The 16944-nt window shown below is 40.6% G+C and overlaps 1 protein-coding gene across 1 annotated transcript in view; it reads left to right on the top strand.

Moving 5' to 3' along the window:
• The window catches only part of POLQ (polymerase (DNA directed), theta), a gene marked incomplete at both ends in the record, with an annotated part of 36874 nt that extends 20743 nt beyond the window's left edge, over nucleotides 1-16131 (top strand). The window contains 12 exons of the mRNA XM_010182624.1: nucleotides 949-1142; nucleotides 1429-1553; nucleotides 3028-3271; nucleotides 4131-4761; nucleotides 5398-7291; nucleotides 8362-8505; nucleotides 9104-9300; nucleotides 10783-11023; nucleotides 12087-12280; nucleotides 14004-14141; nucleotides 15553-15727; nucleotides 15996-16131. Of these exons, the coding sequence (XP_010180926.1) occupies nucleotides 949-1142; nucleotides 1429-1553; nucleotides 3028-3271; nucleotides 4131-4761; nucleotides 5398-7291; nucleotides 8362-8505; nucleotides 9104-9300; nucleotides 10783-11023; nucleotides 12087-12280; nucleotides 14004-14141; nucleotides 15553-15727; nucleotides 15996-16131 (4313 nt within the window). The remainder of the gene's footprint in view (nucleotides 1-948; nucleotides 1143-1428; nucleotides 1554-3027; nucleotides 3272-4130; nucleotides 4762-5397; nucleotides 7292-8361; nucleotides 8506-9103; nucleotides 9301-10782; nucleotides 11024-12086; nucleotides 12281-14003; nucleotides 14142-15552; nucleotides 15728-15995) is intronic.
• Nucleotides 16132-16944: the final 813 nt, after the last annotated feature.

Here is a 16944-nt window from a genome sequence, read left to right as displayed (position 1 = left end):
CTTTTTTTTTTTTTTTAAATATATAATGCTTTTTAATTCTCTTGGGCTTGAATCTTTTACTTGTACAAATATGAGACTGAATTCCAAGGCCTTGTATTTTAGGAAAGTTGATTAAAACTGGTAAGTATTTGCTAGGCTAGGAAAAGAGTTTTCTTTAAAGAAAAAAATCAAACTGGCAGAAACCTAACAAACAACAGCAGACAATCCCCTGCCTTAATAACCTCTTGTTCGTCTCAGTAGATGAAGAGGCATGGATGATTTACAATTACATAGGCATCTGGTATTCTTTTCTATGTTAAATGCTCCCCAACAACTGTTAGTTATTTCAAAAGAATTAATCTTGCTGTATATTGATACAGATATGAAGACATTTTGTCTCCTCATACTAAAACTGTCTCTGCACTAACTAAATGATAACAGAATTGGTTTTCTGTCTAGAAGTGTGGGAATGCTCTGGATGGCTTTTTTGTTAGTGTTAAGAAAAGCTGAGATTTCTTTCACTCCAGATAAATGAAAGCTTCAGTGAGTTCTGGCAAAATCTATGCTTCTTCCGGCTTCATCAGGTGCCGTGGCAGTGGTTAGTGTGGTTTTAAGAGGTTGACAGATATCTGTCAGTTTTGTTAAAAAAAGAATCAATTTTTATTTTGTTAGAGGAGATTATAGATGCAGCTTAAAAATCTAGGATTTAGGGAGCAATCTGACAAAGATTCCAAATGGTTTAATCATTAGATTACCCATATGAGTCAGATCTCATCCATACAAATATTAAAAAAAACTAGGTTAGAAGAGCTTTTACTTTCTTTTGGGTACGTGGTTTTGACTCAGTGCCTCTGAGTAGCGCGTAGGATGCTCTAACCACATTCCCTACGCCATATTTTTGTTTACCCACTGCTCTGTGTTCTGTTTGTTTCTCTGAAATAGTTTTTTGCGTTGTCTTATTTCCTTCAGGTCACCCCAGTGTATGAGGAGTGGACCACAATTGATTGGTACCAGTTTTTCTGCTTATGGGAGAAGCTGCCTGCCTCAATGAAACGTGTGGCTGAGCTGGTGGGGATTGAAGAATGCTTTCTGGCTCGCTCTGTAAAGGGCAAAATCATAGCTAAAACAGAGAAACAGCAGAGACAAATGGCCATCCACAAAAGGTAGCCACAAATGGGCGTGAATGTGTGAAGACTAGAGGTTGTACCATGTGGAGTGGACGGGCTCTGTGTCTGTTTCCAGGAACTGGCTGTTGTGCTGAGGGAGCTCAGAGAACCTGGACCTGCTCTGCTCTGGCCAGAGAGCACTGCTGGCACAAGATGTTTGAGCTGATGTTTCTTTTCTGTGCTACGCTGTAGTACTATTCTGTCCTCTGCTATCACAGTGCATTTTGCCAGGTGCACTAATGTGCCTTGGATGATGATTTTATTTTCATGTGTACTTCTACAGGTTTTTCACCAGTCTTGCTCTTCTGGATTTAATCAGTGAGGTTCCCTTAATGGATATGACGAGGAAATATGGCTGTAGTCGTGGCCAGCTTCAATCCTTGCAGCAGTCTGCTGCCACCTACGCTGGTGAGTTGTCTGGGCAAAATACCCTAGGAGTCTTAGGCTAATCTGTTTTCTTTCCTTCCAGATGTGGGGATAAGCTGCTGTGTGGTACTAACAGCAGTCAGTTTTGTCAAACCACTCTCAGCTTTATAGCTTGATCTGTGGTTGCCCCTGCTTTAAGGTGGAACCACAGAGTGTGCTGTGGGAAGGGGGCCAGCTGAGAGGAATCAAGCATTGCTGTAGCATGCTGAAGTCTGTGGAAATCATCTGTGTACTCTGCAGGAATGTAGTTTGTTCAATACTAAGTATGGAAATTAAGTACAAGTCCATGCCAAAGCTTTGCTCTATTAGGAAAGAGTACCTTTCAGCATGGGTAAAGTTTGAGGTCTCTAAGACTTAGCATGGTTTTCTCCTGGTTGCAAAGTTAATTGGCCAGAAAGTGTAAGTTTAGAGTTTTCAAAACAGTGAGTAGTTTCTGGGTCATTTATCACCAGATAACAAGAGGTCAGATAGCTGTCACCTTTAACTTAACTTCCTTAAGAGGGCTGTGTAGGAATAGAAAAAACAGCCCACCATGTGACTAAGATTTATTTTTTTTCTATTGCCTAAGTCCTCCATTTCTCCATAAGTGGGTCTTCAATTTTTAAGACAGTTTTAGCTCAACTTATGAAGCCCTATGTGTGGGTTGCAGCATGAGTCAAAGCCCCGAAATGGAAAGGTCACATCAACTGATGCAGAGTAGTTTAAATTAATTCTGGTAGTATAAATAACTTTTTGTTGTGGCAGTTTTGTAATTCTCTATTCACAGTGTTAACAATTTACACAAAAGTAATTTGGAAAGTAAAATGAACTGTTGACATGACATATAGTTAAGAGATATGATAAAGGTTGTATTCTGTAATCACGGTAAAAATAGTGAGGGATGCCGTGTCTTTCAATTATTTTTGTATTCTGTAGATGCAATCTGTGAGTAAGAAACTGTATTTTTCCTGCCCTTTTCCTCCTCCCATATGCTGAGGACTGCAGTTGTAACCATATCATAGGCTTTGCTGCCTTCTGTGATGCTCTTGGTAACTGAAGTTCTACAGGCCGAGTTCTGCTCTTATGAACATCAGTGCTGGCTTTCCTCAAAGATCCATGGCTTCTCTTACTGCCCTTCATCACTGCTTTTTCTGTCTTCTTTTCTTCAGTGTGTTCAGTTGATAGGAACCCTGTTGCAGGATATGCATGTGCTTCACACTTTTGAGATTAGCGTCTTTGAAAAAGCAGTGTCGTTCAGATTTTCTACCTCCCTCATAAACTAGTTCATTCTAGATTAAGTGCAGTTCTGTGAGACCAGCTCCTAGTCATAGTTATATTAAACATGAGTTAGTTTCTGTAAGCAATGGGAAGGTGAGCAATGTAAAGTGAACGCCTATTCAGATGAGGGGGTAAAATGAATCCAGTTTAATAGAACTGGCGCTGGAGTTAAGACATGGATGTAACTTCTCTGTTCCAGGAATGGTGACGGTTTTCTGTAATCGACTGGGCTGGCACAACATGGAGCTGTTGCTGTCTCAGTTCCAGAGCCGCCTCACTTTTGGGGTTCATAGGGAGCTCTGTGACCTGGTACGAGTGTCTCTGCTGAATGCACAGCGTGCTAGGACACTGTACAACGCTGGCTTTGTCACTGTGGCCGATCTTGCTAAAGCCAGTCCTGACGATGTGGCAGCTGCTCTGAAGAATTCAGTACCATTCAAAAGGTGAGAAATCAGTAAGTCCAGAAGTCAAGTAAAGGAGTTTGCAAGGTGAACAATTACAGGATGAAGCCTGTAATGAAATACAGCAGCCTTTTGGTACCTGCTGCCAAATGTTAGTTAGAAGTAATTTATAGGTCACTGTGACTGATCACAGTCATTCCATGATTATTTTGAAATTAATAGAAGCAGAGACCTAAATTTTCTTCTTGTTCTTCTTTTGAAGGCACTGTTTAGTCTTTTGTGAATTGTTAATGCTTTCTGGAGACCTCTGCTTAACTGCCTTTAAAAGGCAGTTCCACCATATGGTCAAATGAGTTGATTTATTACGGTATATGATTTGAGATTCTCTTGTGATTTCCATGTTAGTGCAATGACGGGCTTCCTTCATCAAGTACCTGTTGGACTGTGCCATGACACTTGTCTGGTTCATGCTCCTGAAGTTTCTTTTCTTTGGAAAACTGTGCATGGAGGAGGATTGATTCAGATCTAGATCTTGCTGTAGTAGGGAATTGGAACTCCTCTGGGGTATATGTTTGGACACACAAACCAGGGAATGCTTCGGGGGTATGCACCCAGTAATATCTTTCATTGACATAAATCCATATACAGAAAACGGAAATAGATATTTCCTATTAAATGCATTGTTCAGTGCGCATGGTAGTGTTAGGTTGACGGTTGGACTTGATGATCTTAGAGGTCTCTTCCAAACTTAATGATTCTGTCATTCTGTATTTTGGATATAGTGCTTCTGTGAAGCTGTGAAACTAATTGAAATGGGAATGTAGCAGAGTAGTGGCAGCTCCTTGTGTTGTTTATTATTTTCTGCATGAATGTTTACATGTGTCTGTTACCTTTCCCATAGTGTTCGTAGGGCTGTGGATGAAGATGAAGAATCAGCAGAGGAGCGTCGGACTGTGCGCAGCATCTGGATGGCTGGAATGAAAGGCTTAACCGAAAGAGAAGCAGCTTCCCTCGTTGTGGACGAAGCCAGAGGACTTCTCCAGCAGGACTTGGCGCTGATGGGAGTGCAGTGGAACCCAGAGTCTTTTCTGGAGTCTGATACATCTTCTATGATGAGCAGTGAGTCAGAACTGGAAGACAGACTACATAGATCAAATGGAGAGTGGTCTTCTGAGTCTTTTAGGGCATTAAGCAAAAAAGGGTGCAGAGTCCAACATTGTAACGGCCTTGGTTCTCAGACTGGGAACTTTTCAAATATTAAAAAGGGATATAAAAGGCGGCTAAGCAGTAGTACAGAAAACTCAAGATTTGAGAGTGAAGTCCCAGGCAGGAAACAGGCTCGAGCAGAGGAAGGCAATGTTGGTATTGTGCACAGCGCTAGAAAATGGCCAAATATGTGCAGAGGTAATGAGAACATAGAAGGAATTTCTATGGTCAAAACCAAGATGGATTCCAAGAGAGCAATTCCAGAACTCCCTGCTGGACAAGGGAAAACACCAACATTGAGAATGAAGTCTTCAGCCTCTAGATTGGTAAAAAGTACAGACATGCATTTAAACCGGACTAGGAATGAAAATGCTGCTTCAAAACTGCAGAGGTCACTTCTTGAAGATTCAAATATGCTTCATGTAGACATAGAAAAGCCACCTGCTTTCCACCCCACCATCTCTAAAGATAATTTATTTTCAGACCAAAATAATAAAGCATTTGTGGAAACAGGGTCTGTAACTCATAAAGTCTCAAATTCTGTACAGATGGGGGAAATTAATCTTGGGAAGAAAGATAAAATGGAAGGATTATTTACAAAGCCTACGAGCACTAATGAAGTCATGCTGAAGGGTAGAGCATGTTTTCAGACACCTGTTACATTGCCGGGTACTCCACACATCAATGTGGAGACAAGTAACATTGTAGAAAGTCTAGTGATACCTGCTAGTGCTAGGACACAGAGAAATGAAAATACTGATGATAAGCAGAATAAAATGAATAAAATTCAAACAGATGTGAGCTGTGCTGAGGTGATGATTGTTAAGCAGCAGATGGCTTTAGATACAGATCACTGTAATGTAACTGCTAGCTGCTCTGGCAATGGACTTGTCCCTAGTGGCAGCAGGATACAGAAGCGTGTACATTTTTGCCCTGATGAGGATAAATCCTGCCATATTCAGATTCAGAATGGTGGCAAAAATGGGAGCGAAAAGCCCAATGGAATATTGTCACAAGCTGGAGCACTGCAGAAAGCCAACAGTCATACTAAGGATTTTACGAAAGACTCTCAGGTAAAATCCAGAGGTGTTTGCAATGCAGGTGATGTTCAGAACGGGCCATCCTCTGACCTGTTGTCTCACTCTAGAGACTTTGAAGACAGCTTCCAGTTGGATACTCAAACTGAGATGATAATAAAACAGGAGGGAGCAGCTGGAATCACAGGACAGCAGGGAATACAAAGGTCACAGCTGGCAGCAATGCCAGGGCAGGATATCTCCAAGAAACTAATCACTTCATGGATTGAGAATGCTACTGATGAAAGGCTGGCTGCAACAGTTAGGAAACTGGGCTTATCAAGTCTTATCACAACAAATGGCCTTACAAAAAACACAGCTCAGCACTGCAATAATAAAGTTTTGGAGTCTGGAGACCTTAATTTACAGCCCACAACAAAGGAAATAGAATCTGCACGTTGCCTTAAAGAAAGCGATTTCTCAGTGACGGACTCCCAGCTGCACAGTTTTCTACAAGATTACCAGACTCAAAATGCAGTGAAAGGGGAGACTGCATCTAAAGACCTCAATAAAACAATCTCCCCTTTTGGTAGGGAGCACATTGTACAAGTGGAATGCCACCCTGTCTCCGAAACAAGCCTGAATATGAGTGATAGCTTGCTGTTCGATGATAGCTTCAGTAATGTCAGCGACCTTTCAGCTGTTCACATTGTGGAAGCTGACAGAAAAGAACCTGTGGAGAAACAGGGGGCTTTGCTTCCTCCAGAAGGTCTTTTGCAGAACCTAAGGCCTGTTCAGAATAAGTCTGATGTCAGTGGGAATCAGAAAGAGCATGAGGACCTTGTGCAGCGTAACGAGTCTCTAGAATGCTCTCATCTAATAGCTGAAGTTTTAGATCATGCTAACTCCCCATCTTTTCTGGATGATCTTCCGTCTACATTTGATGGTCAGTCAGGATTAAGAAACCCTGTGATCTGTAACAGTGACCACAGACCAAATTTAGTAGGAGATCAAGGTGAAAAGTGCCAGAGAAGTCAGCAAGCTTTAGACAGGAAAACCCGTTCAGTGGTGTGGACTGACCACTCGTTTGAACTAAGCCCAGGACTGCAGGATGTATTGGACAAATGGCCCAGTCCCTCAGGCATCGAACCAGTTTCAGTAAGCTCCTGTCTGAAAGAAAAGTTAGTTGCTCCTATTACCAATCGAGCCCCAGATCCAGTTTTTGAATCTGACCGTTGTCAGCCAGAGCCTTTGCCCACTTGCCAGGATTTGGAAAGCTATTTCAAGGTTAAAGGAAAAACGGAAGACTTGGATCTTCAGAAAACAGACTGCAAAACACTGCCACTCAGGGGAAGCAACAGAACATCCTGTCCTCCACCAGACAGCAATAGCACGTTTATTCCTCCAACACCCCCCAAAGAGCTTTTCCCAAAGAGTTCTGTTTCTCTCTCTCTGAAATCAGCAAGGAAAAGCCAAGTTGCCTGTGTGCATGACGGGCAGCTGATTCAGCCACAGCAGAATAGTGAGAGCAATGCAGAGCAGCAGGTAACATCACTCCAGGCCAGTCTTGGGACTGCAGGCCCAGTTGAAACCGATGAGATAAAAGATGATTCCACTATAGACCATGGCTTTTCACTGCAGCTGTCTCAGGATGTTTTCTCACCTGTTCCCTTAAGTGATGAAAGTTTCACTATCATTGATGTGGCAAGCAACAAAGCACTTTTCCAGACTTTTGTTGCAGAATGGAAGGAGAAAAGCAGATTCTCCATCTCAGTGGCCTGTGAAAGAACAAAATCTCTTCTGTCTCCCAAATCAACGATTGGCGGCAAATTCCGAAAAGGTCAGTTCTGTGTTCCAGAGCTTATTTTGTGAACAGCAGGGTGGCATCTTCAGCTTAAAGCAGGAGTGGAGAAGGAAAGGGTTTGCAAGAAAAGAAGAAAATTACTGATATTAATTGAATATTGTGAGCCTCGGTAAAGCAAAAGAGCTGAGTGTTAGTAGAGGGTGGAGAATTGGTGTCAAACATTTCATTGGTAGGTCTTTGGGGATAGCAATGAAGTGTTAGCAGCTTGTTTGTACTTCAGAGCATCTAAATAGTCTTAACATTTTATTGTATATCTAATTTTGAAGCAGGTTTGGGTTGTGCAGTCCCTTTATCCTGTACTTTCCTGTGTCAAAACCAAGTTTTAGTATATTTTAAAATGAATAATATATTAAGGAGTAAACCGTACAGATTGTTCAGGTTTTCCACTGAGCTGTGCTACTTGCAGGATTGCCTCTGAACCAAGGTGAAATATTTTCGAGTTTGCAAAAGTAAACTTGGTTCAATATAAGTATGTGTGAAATTCAGATCAGTCTCTGGATTTTTGCAATGTTGCTTTATTTTTTTCCACAGAAGTATTCATTTGCTGCTGCATAAACATACTCTTTGTTTAAAATTACATGATTAAGCACGGTTAGGTTCTTTGCTGTCATATTGTCGTAACAGCAACAAAGTTTCTTAACTATCAAAATGGATTTATAACAGAGAAACGTGAAATGTTTTTCAGAGAGAAAGAAGGGAATACATACTTGTTTCAGCTTGTGACGAGTTTGCTAGGAAAGTCCAGAGTTTTGCAGGGATGCTATATGGGTGGTTGTTTCTGTTAAGAGAAAGTTTTGCTGTTCTAAACATGTTCAGTTTTTGGTTTTGTTTTAGTTTGGTGGGTTTTTTTCATAAGAAACAGCTTTTTCTCCCTATAGATAAAAATGTATTATGTATGTATTCACTTTTAAAAAACTTAGGCTCAGCTAATTAAATACATATAATATGTATTTACATACTGTATTATTTACATTTTTAGGATCCAAACTCTTTGTATTTATGGTTGCGATTTTATAATTGTAACTTAAATTTTACTATTCCTTCAGTAAGTTCTCCTCAGTGGATGCAAGTTAAAGATGATGGGTTTCCCATCCAAGGCTGTGAAGACATCTTGGTCGTTGGACTGGCAGTATGTTGGGGTGGAAAAGACGCCTACTATATCTCTTTGCAGCAGACACAAGACCAGACTGGTAAGTGAGCGGACAGGCTCAAGGCAGTTCCTGCAGCAGGTAGGTTCTTGGAAGTGTTTTGAGTGTAGCAGACCCAGCTCACTTGTGTGATGTTGTAATTTAGCCATATTATTCAACAGTCTTAAGTGTTGAACACCCTTGAACGTGTTGCTGTGGATACGTCTGTGCTGCTGTATAGTAAGGCCAGGTAATTGGCTCAAGCACTGGACTGCTGAGTATGCATATGGCTGAAATGATAGCTTACTCCCATGTTCTCTTTAGCTTACTTGCTTTTCTCTTTCAACCTCTTCCAATTTTTGCTCTTCAGAACAAATCTGACACTAGAATGCTGAACATAACCCAATCTGAGCTACATGGACTCGTGACTAGAGTTTAATTACTAGCTATCCTCTGTTTAGTAGTAGAGACACAGCATATGGCTTCTGGTAGCTGTGTCTGGTTTGATAAAATATGTAATATTGGTTTAAATTTATTGTTATTTGTTCACAGTCCAACTGTAGTTTTTGTGACTTAGGTCATTGCATTCAGGATTTTTCTCTTGCCTTTCTTTTCATGCAGTGGGTAAAAATATGATTTTTGCTTGTATTTCCTGCCTTAGAAATCAGTATGAGTTTGGCACCACCACCTTTGGACAAAAACCTGCCTGTAACAGAGAGACTGTATCATCTGCAGCGGTACCTGCAGAAGAAGCCCAAGCAGGAGCGCTCACTTGTCATGTATAACTTCATTCAGCACTACAAGACTCTGGTGATGGCTTGTGGCATCTCCTTGGAAGGAAGTTTTGAGGACCCAAAGGTTTGCAGGATTAAGAAATTTAGCTTGGGTAAAGCTACTACTTTAAACACATCAGTGGAAAGACAAGAGTACCCTCTGGTACTTTCCTTTTGTTATTTAGATTTGAATATGCACATCTGTCATGGGGTTTAGTGAAATTTTCTTCCAGTGGGAAATCTAGAAGCGTATTTAGGGGAGACTTCTTTTGCTATGTGTGTTCGTGGTGCCTGCAAGAGAAGCAGCAGGTTCAGTGATAGGTTAACATATTAACCTTTCACACCTGACTGCTTGGGTGGGAAGGAATGAGATTAAGTCTCTCCCCTGTCCCAGCGGACAGGACTGAGGTGTTGCAATAAAAGCCTGGGACTGAAATGACAGAAGTGCTTCTGGTCAGGTTATTGATTCTGAGAGCTTAAGTCTTTGTAAGCAAAAGATTTACCTGCTGTGTGTATGGACCACCTTGCTACCACTATTTCTCAAAACAAAACGAAGTTTACATGTAATTTCAGAAGGTTTGGATGCCATTTTTAACTTGAATGAAATGCTAGAAAGAGGTAAAAGCACCTTCTTGTCCTTGTTAGGAAAAGCTCTAGAAGCATTAAAATTTTTGGTGTTGATTTTTAAAGCTCACATCACACAAGGGCTGAATAGCACCATGGCAGTATTCGGGTCTGCTGGTAAGTAGCTAAGGTGTTCAACACAAAGACAAACCTTGCATACTGATGCACAGTTTTAGGATAAAATTAAAGAGCAATAAAAGTATCACCTTTTCCTGCACTGTTCCATGCATTAAAGGGAGTCATACTCAGATCTGTTCATTTTAGTGATGCAATGAATATATTCATACACACACATTCATAAACCTGACACCCCCCCATATATATATATTTCTATACATGTGGTTTTTTACCTTCTGCTTGCATGGCAGAGACAATGCAGAAACCTGTGTTTCATCCTATTTTGACACAAGAAATTGAAATATAGCTATAAGTGAAATTGCTTTGAAGACAGTGGGAGGTATGAGACTTACTGTGAACAAAATTTGCCTTGCAGAATTCTTGGTACTAGTGCTGATGTGCAAAAAAATAGGAGAGCTCAGCTTGACTAATATTCTAGATCAATAGCAAGTTCTGATTTTCACACAGTCAGTTTTCAGATTAAACATGTTTTGATCCTGGTTTTCTTATTTAATCCCTTTTGTATTAGGTTTTAATAAATGAAAAAAAATGGAAGGCAACTCTTCTAGATGTGTTTAGTTGACAGAGGATAAGGTTTTCAAATGTGCAGAATTAACTCTGAGTAAGAATGAAGCTTTTCAGTGACTTATGCCCTCCTGAAGGTTTTATCTGAAATCATGTAACTTTTTCACAAATTATTCCAGTCTGCCTGCCAAATCAAGAAAAATAATCTGCACTATAACCTTGCATTAACCCCCAGTTAAATATCTACGTTGTGTTATGACTAAAATGGAAACAAGGTCTCATGGAAGTCTCCCTTTCTAAGGTTGCATGCTGGCTGCTTGATTCCGGCTCCAAGGAACGTACACTGCACAACATGGTGACCAACTTCCTCCCCCACGAGCTGCCTCTGCTGGAAGGGGTAGGCACCGGCCAAGGGGTGCAGAGCCTGGGGCTTAGTGCCAGCAGCGACCATTCTGGGCGGTACAGAGCAGCAATAGAGTCTGTGCTTATCTTCCATGTCATGAACCAGCTCCATAATGAATTACAGAAGGGAAATCTGACAGGTAAAGAGAGCTCCTCCACCTGGGGGCAGAGATGGAGGGTAGTGGTAGCTGTGCTGTCACAGGCTGAATGGTCAGTGGAGAAGAGGGGAGATTTGGAACTTCTTTCCTAAGTATATTCGGTGGCAAAATGTTCATTTGTTAAAAGAAAAGAGGGAACTTCCTTTGGAAGTACCTCTGTTTTGTCAAAAAAGCTAAAGTACAGTTTTTATATGCCAAATATCCACCAGTTCCATTGGTTAAGGCAATAGCAGGGTCTGCTTTAAGTCTCTGAATCAAGCAGACCTCTACCTCCCAGGTGAGTAGCCTGGCCATTCTGAGGGGACTTGTGGGTCTCTGTTGTTTCTCGTGTACATTTTAAAAAGCTTTTGCATTTTCTTGTCAGAAGCAATTCCTAAAATCCTCAAATGTTTTCTGAAGGAGACTTCTTGCTCTTTGGCCTGCCCGTTGTTTGCCACGTATGTGTTCTGTCCATGAAACTTCTGTGACCCTGTAGTGAATGATCCAGTGTGTTTGCACTCATATTTGCTGAATGCTTGTCTCTGTATAAAAACAAGCAAACAACGCCCCTCCTCAGCCAAAAGCACTTACCTGTTGGTGGGCTTTATGATTGTTTACCCTAAATTGTATCCAGAGTCTAAAATTAGGGTTCACTAAACCTCAGAACATTTTTTAAAGATGTGGGTGGTGGAAAAAAAGTTTATCAAGTTAGAAAGCTTTACACTAAAACTTACATTAACTATCCATGTCTGTGGTTCATAAAATGCTGATATACAAAGAGATGTGTATTTAATAGAAAAAATAATTGTCAGAAGTTGTTATTCTCTTAAATACTTCGTGATAAAAATTCTGGAATGCTGCTTATTATGCAATATTTCTTGTTATGAAATATTCCAGAAGCAAAAGTATTTAACCGAAATCTATATAAAAAGTCTTCAGTGTATCAGGACATTCAGGATTTCAGAAATTGAGGATTCTCCAGCTGTATTTTTATGAATCTGTTGATCTGCAGTTTATCTGTTTTTGATGCTATAAAAGTATTTCTTGGGGTTTGTGCTTACTACAGATGTATTTTCTAAAGTGGAGATGCCCACCCATTATTGCTTGGCTCTGCTGGAGCTGAATGGCATTGGTTTTAGCACAACAGCGTATGAAACCCAGAAACAAGTCATGCAAGCTAAACTGAGCGAGATTGAGACCAAGGCCTATGAGCTGGCAGGGCACAGCTTCTCCTTGACCAGCCCTGATGACATTGCAGAGGTATGTGAGGGATGGGGTGGGAGAGGGAGAGCTTTCTCAGAAGTTAACCCTGAAGCGGTTTTTGTTTAGACTTAAGAAAAAACCCTTGGGCAGACTGCGTATGAAGAACAGACACAATGCAGATTGAGCTCTGCTCAGAGTTGATTTGTCATTTCACTCATTGTGAGTTGCTGCCTGCATGGTGCCGTGGGTCTCCTGCTTGTTACTGATCATTCTGATTTCTGCTACATTTATCAGAAACAAAGAAGGTAAAAGTGGAAATAAGCATGCTGGAAATAAAAAGAAACAAGCGGAAATAAGCATGTTGTTCTGTGTAGGACCCTGGTTTCTTATGTCCTGTGAGATGATCTGCCAATTAATTGGCTTTTGTAATATTTTGAATGAATGATGCAGCACTAGAGAAGCTTTTTTTGCAATGCCAGTATTCTGCACACGAGGTGTGATGTCATATCATGTAGTCTGAGTCTAAGAACAGTTGTACTGAGTAAGTTGCATTGTTACCTGTCTCTATACAGGCATGGAAGAGGAGGAAAGACTGCTTCAAAAGTTTTGAACCAACCACTGTCTGTTTTGAAGAACCTGAGTAGAACTGGTTTTTAAGCCTAAGAAACAAATGTCTATGTAAATCAGCAGTACTTTCATTCCTGAAGAACTTTGCTAGATATTTTTAGTGTATTTTACATGGAATCATAGGAATAGGTTGTAATGGCTGTGCATGCTTTCTTCCCATTTATTTCTTCTCTATATAGTAATTTCTTGCTGAGGAGCTGTACTTTATATGGAAATAGTCAAAATTTGCAAGCAGCCATCACTTAAAGAAGTTTTACAGAAATATTCCTCCTTTGTTGCAAATGCAGAAGTTTTGCCTGGTAACAGTACCCTGAGTTAGATCCTGAAATAATGCTTGGCTCCAATTTCGCTCTGCTTCATGGAAAAGGGAAAGGAAAGGCTTTTTTCTGAAATGCTGTTCTCTGAACTTCAGAAGCTTGTTTCTCATGTGGAAATTTTGTTAGGAATCGTGTAGAGTATCTTGTATAGGTCAGTAGAGCTTTACCCTTCTAATTTTGTGTCAGCAAAACTTTTGTGCTACAAAAATGCGCAAGAGAAAAGCTTCTGTTCCTTTCTGCCAGCTATGCAGTGAAACACAATAGCTGCTAAATAGTGTATAATGCTACATAGAAACATAGGATGAAAAATGAGGACTGCGTACTGCCTGTCAGCAACTAAACACATACTTATTTTTTTTAGTTCTTGGCAACTTTTTGGAAAAACTAATACTCTGGCTGTTCTATGATAGGTGTTTGTGACCACCTTCTCCTATGCCATTCCTGTTGCTCTGAAGCCTGCTGCCTGCTAATGCTTCTTTATTTTCCCCACCAATGTTCTTCCCACTTTTAGTCATCTTAGCTCCACGTTTTATTACAGTTGACTGCCAGCAGTAACCTCACTTATTGGATGGAGTTAATTACCTTTTCTAAAAACATACCTCTAAACTCAGACTTATACTGTTCAGAAAATGAGATTTTAGATTGCATTTTGTAGTTAATTAAAACGAGGACGAATTACTTTGATGGCAGAGATCTTTAATCAGCTTTTTAATTACCTGAAGCATTTGTACTATCCTTTGGTTGTAACAAGCTGTTTAAGTGGATCAGTTGCTTTTTGTTTTCTCCTGGGAGTAGCACGCAGAAACTGATGGATTGAAAATGCTGTCCTTTTTCAGGTTTTGTTCCTGGAGCTGAAATTGCCACAAAATGGAGATGTGAAAGTTCAAGGGAACAAGAAAACTCTGGGTTACACCAGAAGAGCAGCTGCTAAAGGAAACAGCGTTAGATTGAGCAAGCAGTTCAGTACAACCAAGGTACAGTAAAGTCTGGTTCTAGCCTGAAAGTGACTGCAAAAATAACTCACGCTTACTTCACACATCTGCTGCTTGGATACTTGTTGGAGTTAGGTATGCTGACTTAAATGAAAGTGAGTTTTAACTGCCTTTTTGCTTCTCCAGTTACCACTGGAAATTCAAACTGGATTCTGCCTTCTCTGTTAGCAGGGTTATTAACTCCTCCTACTCTCCTAAAGCCTGAGTGTCGTGAGGACATCACTATAAATAGCAAGTTTAAATAAGAATAATTCAGGCAGAATTTGATTTTCCAAACCACACATAAGACCAAAATAGCACAATAATTTTGTAAAGCCAATAGTAGAATAATTTTTCAACATCAGATTGAGAGATACTTAAATACCATGGTGATTAAATACAATATTTTGCCTGCCTGGTGCTACCATATCTGTATTTTATGCTTCAGAGAATTTGTCTTCAGAATGGCTGATCTGATGGCTTATCAAATTCAGTATATCAAAAGCTTGTATATATGTGAAGGCTATTGACATGCTTGCCAGTTGATAAATATTGTGGAGCTGCATTAATACCAACTGCTGCAGGCTAATGGGTGCTTTTGCCAGACAAGTGATATTAGCAGATATATATGTTCCTTGTTTTTAGGACTCATTAATCTGTGTTGTTTTCTTCGTTCCCCCTTGTTCAGTGTAGTCAGTGCTTGGAAGACAAATACTGATTTCCAAAACTCAAGTGGCAGTGAAGAAGTGAGTGCAGTGGTGGCGGCAGAGCAGGGAGCAAGAAGCAAAGTGATTTCTTCCCTTTGTGATCTGGAGGAATGAGGCTGCAGCTGCCTACTGCATACAAAAAAGAAAAGCTATTTTGAGAAATGTTTGCATTCCACTGTCTTTTGAAATCCTTGTTAGTCCCTTCATATTTCTGATTTAACTGAAAGGATTTGATTGCTAGTGATCAGCTTTGTCTTTCAAGGAGCGTGGTCAAGGGCTTCATTTAATGTGTTCCTAGTGTATGGATAGGAGAAAGCAGGGAGAAAAATATGCAAGAAGACGGAGGAGGAGCATTAACGCTGGGCAAGAGGAGACAACGTAGGGGACCTATGGCAAGTGATGCTTTATGTGATCATTTCAGGTGATTTATTGGTTGGTGCAGATTGAGAATGGTGATGGGAATGCAAAAGTCCAAAGAGAAGTGATGGCCTTCTTGTGTATAATAAAACTGCAGCTGTGCCTCACGGTGCTTTGATTGCTCAGGTGTAGGTGGTATAAGTGGAGGGGGTATCTATTTAATTTTAAGGCACCAGCACTGAAAGTTCACTGTGGGTGAAAGAGACACTTTTTCTTGCAGCACTGCAAAAACTTCATTTATAAAGCTTTTAAGGCAGTTAATTAGAGTTGTGCCCTTTTCTCCCCACAAGGATGTTTTGGAGAAATTAAAGATACTGCACCCGTTGCCAGGGCTGATACTGGAATGGAGGAGGATCAACAATGCCATTACTAAAGTGGTATTTCCACTCCAGAGGGAAAAGCGATTGAATTCTGCACTGGGAATGGAAAGGATCTATCCAGTGTCACAGACTCACACAGCTACAGGTAAAGAAACGCATGCAAAATCCTCACATACTGATTTTTTTTCTTTGTGTGCGTGTGGACAGCTTTTCTATGAGGAAGAGACAGGAAATCAAGCCTGTGTTCTACTTATACCAAATGAAAATACTGAAATACCTATTTCACGTGAATTTGTCTGAAAAATCTGTATGTGTTAGAACAGTTTTTGTGTTCACTGAGCAGTATTATTCATTCTTGCACATATTAGCATGTAAGAGAGACTCCTTTTGTTCTGCCTTGTCTTTCTTCTCAGGTCGAATAACCTTCACAGAGCCAAATATCCAGAATGTGCCAAGAGATTTTGAGATTGAAATGCCAACTGTGGTTGAAGAAAGCCCACCCTCCAGAGCCCATGGACGTGTTAATTCTCGTACTGCTTCCAGGGGCAGGTAGGAGGAACTTGGCAAAGCTTCTGCCTACTCTTCTGACCATAATGCGGTCAAGTTGTCAAGTTTCTTTTTTCTGACTTCACCCATGGCTCCTGTCATGTCAGTGTGACTTGTTACGCTGTGTTTCTCTTACAATTTAAGGGGAATAAATACGTAAAAATCAGTGACACATGAAAGAACTAATAATACTAACAGCATGTGGCTCCACTTGCTTTTTGAAATTCTTTATGAAACACTACATACAGTGAGATTAGCATTATGCTCCCAACTGTTGGATGAACAGTGTAAGGGAACATGGGTGAATATATTTTTCGTTCTTTGTTAATAGTTTCATGTGTGATACTGGTCCTGCAAAAACTGCCAGGTAGCAGAAAAAGATTTCTAAATCTGGTTTCTGTTAACCAAGTGCTGTATTTTGACAGCATTACATGCCAGTGCCTAAACAGCTGTGTGGCAGTCTAGTGAAATATCAAGCTATATCTTTTAGCAGCTGGCTTATGAGCTCTGGGGCTTCATACCTGGTGCTGGTTTTCTGTCCTTTCAGTTTCTCTTTCCATTCAGATTCTTGTCCCACATGCGTCACCTGAGTGACTTTGATAATCTTTTTTCCGATAGCAAGATGTGAGAACTTCCAGAAGTTTTTTGGCCATTCTGACTCTCTTTGCCTGTCCACATGTGTCTGACATCCTTATGCCTCGAGTACGTCATGGGAACAGAGCGCAGGAGTAGCAGGATCTTACCCATCTCTCTTCAGGAGAAGCAGCAGGCCTAGCCCTGGAGGCAGAAATGTTGTTCTGAGAAATAGCTCTGGCA

This window comes from Mesitornis unicolor, unplaced genomic scaffold, assembly GCF_000695765.1.
Source record: "Mesitornis unicolor isolate BGI_N332 unplaced genomic scaffold, ASM69576v1 scaffold49994, whole genome shotgun sequence".
Lineage (NCBI taxonomy): Eukaryota > Metazoa > Chordata > Aves > Mesitornithiformes > Mesitornithidae > Mesitornis > Mesitornis unicolor.
This window is presented reverse-complemented; position numbering and strand designations above follow the sequence as displayed.